Source organism: Petaurus breviceps, unplaced genomic scaffold, assembly GCF_028583685.1.
Source record: "Petaurus breviceps papuanus isolate PSGF00001 unplaced genomic scaffold, PetGlider_PUasm1.0 90808, whole genome shotgun sequence".
Taxonomy (NCBI): Eukaryota; Metazoa; Chordata; class Mammalia; order Diprotodontia; family Petauridae; genus Petaurus; species Petaurus breviceps.
Window position 1 is genome coordinate 16,905,856 of NW_027187349.1, and position 9,959 is coordinate 16,915,814.

The 9,959-nt window shown below is 37.4% G+C and overlaps 1 protein-coding gene across 1 annotated transcript in view; it reads left to right on the forward strand.

Moving 5' to 3' along the window:
• FAM120B (family with sequence similarity 120 member B) overlaps positions 1–9,959 on the forward strand; it is a 27,449-nt gene that overhangs the window by 3,449 nt on the left and 14,041 nt on the right. The window contains exons 2-3 of the mRNA XM_069070478.1: positions 1,897–2,005; positions 3,698–3,832. Of these exons, the coding sequence (XP_068926579.1) occupies positions 1,897–2,005; positions 3,698–3,832 (244 nt within the window). The remainder of the gene's footprint in view (positions 1–1,896; positions 2,006–3,697; positions 3,833–9,959) is intronic.

Genomic DNA, 9,959 nt, shown 5'->3' on the forward strand with positions numbered 1-9,959 from the left:
CTTCTTCTTCTTCTTCTTCTTCTTCTTCTTCTTCTTCTTCTTCTTCTCCTTTATTTCTTCTTCCTCCTCCTCCTCCGGAGCTTTTTAAAAAAATTTTTTAATTGAATTTTATTGTCAGTTATGAATTATCTCCCTCCTCCTTTACCTCCCCTACCCATTGAGAAAAAACAAAACCCATTCCAAAAATGTGTAGTCATGCAAAACAAATTCTTATATTAGGAAAGAGAAAAAGGGGAGAATATTTCAGTCTGTACTCTGAGTCTATCAGTTCTATATTCATCTGCTAAAGTGATTTTCCTTAAGTACCAGTCTGACCGTGTTACCCTGCCCTCCCTTCACCACCATCCCTCCTCCCCCAATAAACTCCCATTGCTTTCTATCGTTACCCAACCAAATACAAAATTCTTTGGCATTCAGAGTCCTTCATATCCACATATATTTTCTAGTCTTCTTATCCCTTACACCCCATTGGGCATGTACTTTTCAATCCAGTGATACTGGCCTCCTTGCTATTCTATTAAAAGACACTCCATCTCTTGACTCCAGGCATATTCACTCAAAGTCCTCATTGTCAGGAATTCTCTCCCTCCTCATATCCACCTCCTAACTTCCCAGTTAGGAGTCTCAGCTAAAATCCTACCTTCCCTAATCCCTCTTAATTCTAATACCCTACTTCTGTTGATTACTTCCTATTTATCTTTCCTTTTATAGCTTGTTTGCACAAAGTTTTTGTTTGTCTCCCCCATCAGATAGTGAACTTTGCAAAGATAAGAACTGTCATTCATCTTTCTTTGTATCCCCTGTCCTTAGCACAGTGCTTACTTAGAATATAGTAAATCCTTAATAAATGCTTATTGACTAGTATTTCATTAAGTAAATATCTTTCTTTTGAGCTAAATATGTAAATATGACCATTAACACATCTGTAGAGACTCATGAGCTACAGTGTTAGGGGTACCTTGAATCCCAGATAACTGTCCAAAGGAAGAACCACTCTTTGAATTGGGAGGAATTCCCCCTAATACTTTACTGTAGTTCAGTGAGAGGCTAAAGAGGAAATTTTTTCTTCCAATGTAGGTCAGTAGCTTAGCAACTTAGAATTTCAAGAATATCTTTGAGAAACTGAATGGTTAAGTTAAGCTTGGACTCAAATCTTCTTTGCACCCAAGGCCATCTTGGTACCATGCATTCAGGATGGTACAATGGAAAGAGACCTAGTTCTGGAAGCAGAGGACCTAGATTCAAATCAATCCCACCTCTTATCCTTACTACCTTTCTAACCTTAGGTCATTTAACCTCACTGAGCCTCAGTTTCTTCATCTTTAAAATGAGAGGTTTAAACTAGATGTCCTGTGGGTCTCTTGCAGCTCTAAAACTATGATCCCATGAATCTTGTGATCCTATGCCTTCTTTTCCTTCAGATTTTCATCCCTGATTAATGAAAACATTCCAGTCAAATGCTTTTCCTATAGTCTGTCTTACACCACGAATTTTATTTCTAACAGTAGAATATGAATGTGCCCAGTCATCCCTCTAAACATGGACATCCCTCCTAATTATGACCCCGTTTCTGAACATCAACAAAGTGGAACCAGGATGCTATTTCCATTATTCCTCACTTGGAGAATATGAAGAACAAAGAGGCCTGCCTTAGACACTACTTTTTTTCTAAGTAAATGCTTCAGGAACAAAGCATCAGGGACACTGAAAGCCCAAGACTAAAACAGGTTGTGGTTTGCCTTGAGGCAAATCACCAGACTGAATCCATGATTCAAATACTAGCTTTTTAATTGTAGCAGCTTTAACTAACATAGGTTACCAGAGCTGCTAATAATCAGACATGCCCTACCTGGACACATAGCATAGCACACTAATTTAAGTCCTTGTCTCTTGCAGAAATATTGGCTGACTGAATTCCAGAAACTAAAATCAGTCATTTGCAAGGCCTGCATGAAGCGCAATCGAATTCTTCAAAGCCAACAACGAGGGAATGAATTCATCAGAGGTTGACATTATTGGATGTTAGCTCTGCCACTAAAATAAGTGTTTAAGGATTATTATAAAAACTCTAATTCCCTTGGGTATGAAAAAAATAGTAGTGAAAGATGGATAAATTAAAGGAAAGACCTGAAATAAAATTGTAGGTCTATAGCTAGTGATTTAGGGTTAAGTTCTGGTCCTATAGTAAAACATGTTCAGAAAGGAGCCACTTACCTTCCATTAATTATAAATTTTTTCAATAACATTCAAAGAAAGCCATTCCCACCTCTTTCTGTAGGCTTCTCTGAAATTAAGGCACTTATCATGACAATAATTACAGCAGCTCCATCTTTCTCTTTTTGCAGATGGAATAAAACACTTCTCACAAATCCTACTTCCCTGGCTGCTTTGAGAACTTAAGAATGGCCAGTCTTCATGGCAAATTTCAGTCCCTTGAGAGAGGGAGAATAGGAATTACTAAATCAACAAAAAAAAAAAAAACTTCATCTTGAGGATGAGGGTTAAGGAATGAGTGTTCTGGCTGGTAAAGGAAACTCAAAGCAAGGAGAGGAAAGCTCACTTCGTTATATTTCTTTACTTTTCCACTACCAAGAGTCTATTAGATTCTTCTTACCTTTTCTTCTATTGCCAGTGGACTAGCCAGAAATAGGAGTTTTCCATGTATAGTTCTCACAATAGTACTTGGTCCACTAACAACCATACTTTTGTATAGCATGGTAGCACAATTACTTTCCACTCTGATATTTATTTATTAGGAAACCATTTTGTTTTACTTGTTAAGAAAAGGCAGATGACAATGAGAGGTAAAAGAATGAAAAGAATTCTTTTAATCCCATTATCTTACTCTCAGTGAATGAGGAAATGATTACCTGTCAGGTGATGAGTGGAATCAAGCAAATAACCTCTTACAAGTGTGAATGGTTAACTTTTTGTCCTCAGCCCTCACTATCTTCAAAAAGTATCCTTTTAAAATACTTCTTTGGTTTGATGGTAGAGACTGTACCACAGACCCAGGAGCAGCTTCAATAATGTATAATTGGATTGCTCATATGTATGTTGATATGAACCCCCTTGTCTTCTTGGGTTGCTTTTCTTTGTTACCTTATCATGTTACAGTAGTTTTTAAGGCTAGAAAAGGATTGGTATAAATCAATGAAGAACATAACCAAAGTGTTTACTACATGGGATAAGTAGAAATAATAGGACCAGGCAAAGATCAACCAGTAAGTACAGTAAGAGTTTTTTCTAAGTTAGAAATCCTTATAAAGGCACTTTATAATGAGCAAGGGTAGCCAAACTTTTGGAAGAGAAACACCACTCTGCACTCTCCCTTGAGGCCTGTAATGGAAGGAAGGAAGGTGGTCCTACTAATAAAGTCCTACCAGCAGAGATGGGTGGGGGTGGAGATTTCCTGCTAACAGCAGTCACCAGACTACATGCAATGTCTTCTGGCCACATTCCACCTCAGTGAAAATTTCTGAGGGCTTCAGGGAGGGAATGTACCCTCTGGCAATCATATCTAGGATATCTGTGATCAATTAGTTGATAATGGTAGGGCTCCCCTATTTTTCAATAAAGTTGAGTCATATTTCATTGTAGAACTGGATACTACCTTACCAGATTATGTTGTACTTGATATATAATTTTGAACATAACATTTGATAGATGTTAATATAATAAATCTGTGTCCTCTTAGAGACAGAAAGCAGAAGATGGGGCTCCAATTTCCAGAGATCACATCAGCCACGTTTTTCATCTTTGTATCATAATCCCAACCAAGGACACCAGTGGAGAGGCCCTGAGCCATCTAGATTTGAAACTGGGGCTTCAGGTAAAAAATAAATTCATAGGATGGCATCAAACATGCTTACAATTGATACATATCTAATTTACATTCCTTAGTATGGTAGATACACAGATCAATTCCATACTTTTGGTCTTTTTGTAGTTTATTAATTTTTTACCACCTGCTGAACATAATTTTCCCATTTTGTTATAATTTTGTATTTAAATGATAGAAAACTATTGTGATAGTCATATACACATATGTCCATTTAACTCAATCCTAATAAAATACAGCACACTAGTAACACTTTTTCTGAGTTTTTCCGTGACTTGGCCTATACTTTGTAAAAGCCTTACAATGTAATCTGGGAAATAAAAACAAATCCTTTACATCTTACATCTGTAATACAGATGATATCTGGTTTTAATGCAGATGTTAAGCTGACTTGGGTACACAGTAATTTGCACTTTAAATACAAGGAGAACCACACATCTACATTTTAGGCCTAAATTTGAAACAGTTGTTGACAGTCTAACTCTATAGACTTTCAAATTACTCCAAATTTATAATTTTATCTTTTCAAATAGTAGTTCTGTGCAAATACATCATTATTCTCAGTCTAAATCATGATTTAGTTTTTTACATTATGACCTTAAAAACTTGTAAATGTTTTAGAAATTGTTAATGTAATACCTAAATAATGTAATACTAAAACCAAGTACAATTTTCATTTTGAACATAGATTGTGCAAAGCATTCTAAATGTTCCATTATTAAAACTAGGAAAAGGAAAAACCACAGAGATTTGGATTTAAAGTTATTTTAGAGATTCACTTGAACTAATTTAACCTTCAGAGGCTTGCCAAATAATGCCACCAGCTATCCAGCATAGCTTTCAGATGGTTTAATTCATTATGCTTAGCAACATTCTAGTACAGTATGAATTTAAGTATGATTTCTCCTTTATCAAGTAACAGGCAGTCAGTCAATAAACATTTATTATCAACTGTGTGCCAAGCTCTATGCTGAGCACCAAGTTTACAAAGACAACAATGAAATTAGATCATCTGTATATTTATGTTACTGGCATATAACTGGGACTGAAGGAAGAGATTTTCTTTACATTAATTCAAATACATATTGAATTATTTTAACTCAGTCAGCATGATAGTTCAGTAGCTGAGCACTAGACAGAAAATGATAGGTGAATTTATCCCCTACCCTAAAAGCAAATGGGAAAGACCCCTTTTTCTGGAATACTGTATTATTGGAAAGCATGACATTTTTGGACATAATTGCCATGGACATCGTTTGTTTCTTATTTTAATACAAAGCAAGATATAGTATATGTGTGTCTAAAATATCTATTTATTTTAGATTAAAGGCAGCTAAATGGCCTGGGACAGAGTGTTAGATTCTAATCAGAAAGACCTGAGTTCAAATCCTGCCTTAGACACTAGCCATGTGATCCCAAGCAAGTTACTTAACCTCTCTCTCAGCCTCAATTTCCTGATCTATAATTATAGATCATGTTAAGTATTATTATTATATCATAATAATCGGGTTATAATGATAATAATAACAGCATCTACCCCACAGGGTTATTGTGAAGATCAAATGAGATATTTGTAAAGAACATTGTAAACAGTAAAATGGGGCAGCTAAGTGGTACAGTGAATAGAGTGCCAGCCTTAGTGTCAGGAAGACTCATCTTCCTAAATTCAAATCTGGCCTCAGACAATTATTAGCTATGTGACCCTGGGCAAGTCACTTAATCCTCTTTGCCTCAGTTCCAAATGTGTCAGATGGATTGGAGAAGGAAAGGGCAAACCACTGCAGTATTTTTGCCAAGAAAACCCTGAATGGGGTCACAGAGTTGGACACAACTGAGAGAACGGAGCAACAACAAAAAAGTACGGCACTATATAAATGTTACCTGTTATTAGTGTTTTTCTCTGATATGAGCTCCGTACAGATGTGGAGACTATGCCTAATTCCCTCCCCATCTAGCATCATGCCTTGCAGTGAACGTTTACTGGCTCGGATCGAATCTTTTGTTGTATTACTGTATCAGGATATAGAGACGTTGCTAACAACGGAGACAAACAGGAAAGCCTTCTTTTAGGAGATTACTCCTAAACTGATCCTTGAAGGAAGCTAAGGATTTTAAGAGGTATCTCTACCTGAGTGTGCAAAGAGAAAGAATATGAAATAAATCTGGAAAAGTAGATAGGAGCCAGATTGTGGAGAGCGTTAAATACCAAAATAGTGGTTATAGCCAATGAAGATTTTTGAGTAGTACTGTCATCAGACCAGCATCTTAATAATATTAAATTTAATTACTGTGTGGAGGAAAGTTTGGGGAAGGAGAAGACTGAAAGCAGGGAGACCAATTAAGAGGCTGTTGCAGTAGTCCAAGGGAGAGCTGACTTAGAGTATCAGCTCTGTGAAATCTTATAAAGGAACTTGGTGGGAAATTGTAGGCAGGACCATCTCAAGAAATAATGGAGGGGGAAAAGCACATTTAAGTTTAGCAAAAGATCAAGTTAAGTTAAATCATATCAAGAATATTTACAGTTAAAGTTGCAAGGGATATAGTATACAGGTGGAAAATAGAAAAGATTTTTCAAGGTTAATGTAAGAAACTATTCTTCCCATCACTGACAGCAGAGCCACTGCCTCAAGAATCGAATTTCAATTTGCTGCATGAGAAAGTAGAAGTGGCACTAAGGAAACCAAGAGGAGGAAATTATCAGGACTAGACAAAGTACAGTTTATGTTCAGACTGAAGGCAACACAGTTTTGGGGTCATTGAGAGACTGACTCAAAATATCTGAAAGAAGAGTGGATAATAACAAATGCTTAGAAAAAAATATATTATTACTAAAAACAATGAGATAATATCAGTAGACACCAACCACTGATTCCCCCATAGGGATACAGAATAGGAGTTCTCCTATCCCTACAACATCTTTATGAGAATAATATACACATATATCAAGGGCATCCTTGACAAAGATATGAACAGGAACAGACAGGCTTTCACAAGCAATATTCTACAGCATATTCCATCTTTAATGTCACCCCATTGACTAAACAGTACAGAAAATATTAGATTCCCTTTAGGATTATTGTTTGTTAACTATCAAAAGACCTCTAATTTGGCAGAACAAAGTGCCACCTTAAAGCTTCTCTTCCAACAGCTATCTTCCACGTATATGTAAAAATTATCGATTACCTGAAAGATAAAAGAGATGTTGGTGAGCCCTGATTATAAGTGTCAAAACATAAAACCAGGAGAACTATTCTCACCAAAGATGTTTGCCATTGTCTTGAAGGACTCCCAGCTCAGAAGCCACTTAGAAAAGGAATTCCCTATAGAGACAAGTTAGGTCCTCCAGATATTCCTGTTTGTGGTCATTGACCTAAGCCCAGAACATTCCAAAGCCTCCTAAATAAGATAAATTTCCACTTGTTGAGGGCTGGCCTTGGAATAACCATTACCTGGGTCCAAGTCCTTTCCCTGGCATACATTAGCCATGTGAACATGGGCAACTCACCTAATTTCCGCACCTCTCTAAGGCCATAAGTTAAAGAGAAGTTTCTAATCTGCATTGATGTACTTTTTTTCACACCAAGAGTTCCTCACAGTCACAGGATCAGATCCCATCCAAATTTTTTTCTTCCCCCAAAAGCATTCAGCCTAATTGTCTGAGTGTTGGGAAGGAGCAAGGGAGAAAGGAAACCAAGCATATGAAGAGTATTGTACCCAAATCATGATGTAGAGTTGGATGGACAACCCATACATTCATTGTTAAGGCACTGCAAATATACAATGAACTGAACCCAGAATTGAATAGAAGAAAGAGAGCAGACTGGGTTGCACTTGGGAAATCATACCATGTTTTTAATGATCCCAAGCTTCTCCCTGAAGCAAAAACCCATCTTTTTAAGACTAGCATTCTTTGATGGAGATAGAGAGTGTATTTTAGATATGGAACACTACCTTTGCAAAGCCTCAAAGAGGACAGATGGAATGTTTTGTGTAAGGGGAAAATCTTTTAGTTTGACTAAAATAAAGATTGCATAAAGGGGAATAATATGGCGTAACACTGGAAAAGCAAACATGGAAGCTAAATTGTAAAGGGTTTTTAAAATCAGGCTGAAAATGGCCAGTTTTATATTAAAGGTATTAAGAATCACTGAATGTTTTTGAGTAGGGAGTGACATGGTAAGACATGTGTTTCTGTAATAATAACTTGGCACTTCTGTGGAGAATGGGTCGGGAAGAGGAGAAAGCTACTAGAAGCAAAGAGAACATTTAGAAGTCTAATGTAGTAGTTTAGGTGATAATTTATGAGAACTTGAACTAGGATAGAGGCTGTGTAAGTAGAAAGAAGGGGACAAATGTGAGAGATGTCTCTGAGGAACAGTCAGCAAGACTTGGGAACTGTTTTGTTATGGGTAATTATGGAGGGAGAAGAATTAAGGGCGACCTCATGGTTGAGAACCTATGTCCCTAGTAGGGTGGTACCCTAAACCAGGGAAAACAGGAAATTGGAGGAGGGATGGGTTTGAGGAGAAATATAATGAGCTCCATTTTGGACATACAGACATCCATATGCCTCTGTGGCATCCAAGTAAACATGTCCAGCAGTCACTGTACAAGCCAAGTCATGTAGATAAGTAGTGCCAAACTCCAATAGAAACAGATCCCTGCTGACCACATATTGAATTAGAAAACCACAAATTAGCTTTGAATTTGACATTGCTGATATAAATGTTCATTATAGCCAGTCTTATCTATATCCCTAAGATGATCATTGCTCAGTCTCTTAATATGTAGTTTCAATACTTAGAGTAGTACGTAATGGTTGGCTTCCAAGAGTTTAGTGGTGAATTTTACCCTGCCCTAGAGAAGAAAAGAGTGAGACTGCCACCTTGTTATATGTGCCGCAGGACTAATTTGCTCAATCTGTATGAGATTGGAAACTTCTAGAGAGAACAAAGCAATTTTTCATTATTCTTATTGTTCCTATGATTCAATTTAAACATTAAGTGCCTATTTATATATAAGGCATTCTGCTAAGTGTTATAAAAGGTTATCATAAATTGTTTATAATGTATGATCAAATTTACATATATATATACATATATGTGTGTGAATATTTATGTGTGTATATGTGTGTGTATCTTTTTTTTATGCTTGGTCTTGTAGGCATTATGGGTCTTCAAATTAATCCATAGTGCTCTACCAGGATTGATTAAGATCATGGGCTTTATTCTACTTAGTACATGCCAAGATCACAATATCTTCCCAACAATTTCTTCTTCCTTTTAAAAAGAGAAGTTATTTGTTATTGATACATTTTGTTTTGCCACAACAGATACCAGCCAGCAAATGCTCGGACAAACCTGCCACACACAGTAAATTCCTAAGAACAGTTAAACAGAATCACCTAATGGTGATTATTACCAGGTGTACATCGTTTACCAACATATTTGTGAATATCACGTTTGTAGACGATTAAGAGAAGTCCTGGGGACAGGAGTCAGGAAAGCCCAGGCTCACGTCCTGCCTCTGACACACACTGGCGCTGTGACCAATGGCAAGTCACCTGACCTCAGAAACAGTCTGGCTCACAAGCTAGGAAGGCTGGGCCTTGAAGTCAGAAATTCAAATACTGCCCTTTGACTGTGTGACCCTGGGCAGATCACTGCCAGGGCTCCTCCTGAGCTTCTACTGCTCCATCTGTCAAAAGGAGCAGACTAATAGCACCTAGTTCACAACAATAGGCTGTTGTGAGACTCAAACGAAAAATGTGTGTAAATTGCTTTTCCAGATTTAAAATGCCACATAAATGTGAGTTGTTGTTGTTATCATCTTAATCTCCCAGGCAAGTGACATAGTTTCAGATCTGCATCAGTGGAGAAGTTTTCCACCTCTGGAATTCCCAACATTCTTGAAGTCAGAGTTCACAGAGGGAAGGAAGGAAGGAATGGAGAGAGGAAGGGAGGGAGGGAGGAAAGAGAGAAAGGGAGGGAGGAAAGAAAGAAAGGGAGGGAGGGAGGGAGGAAGGAAGAAATGGAGGAAGGAAGGGAGGGAGGGAGGAAAGAAAGAAAGGGAGGGAGGGAAGAAGGAAGGAAGAAATGGAGAGAGGAAGGGAGGGAGG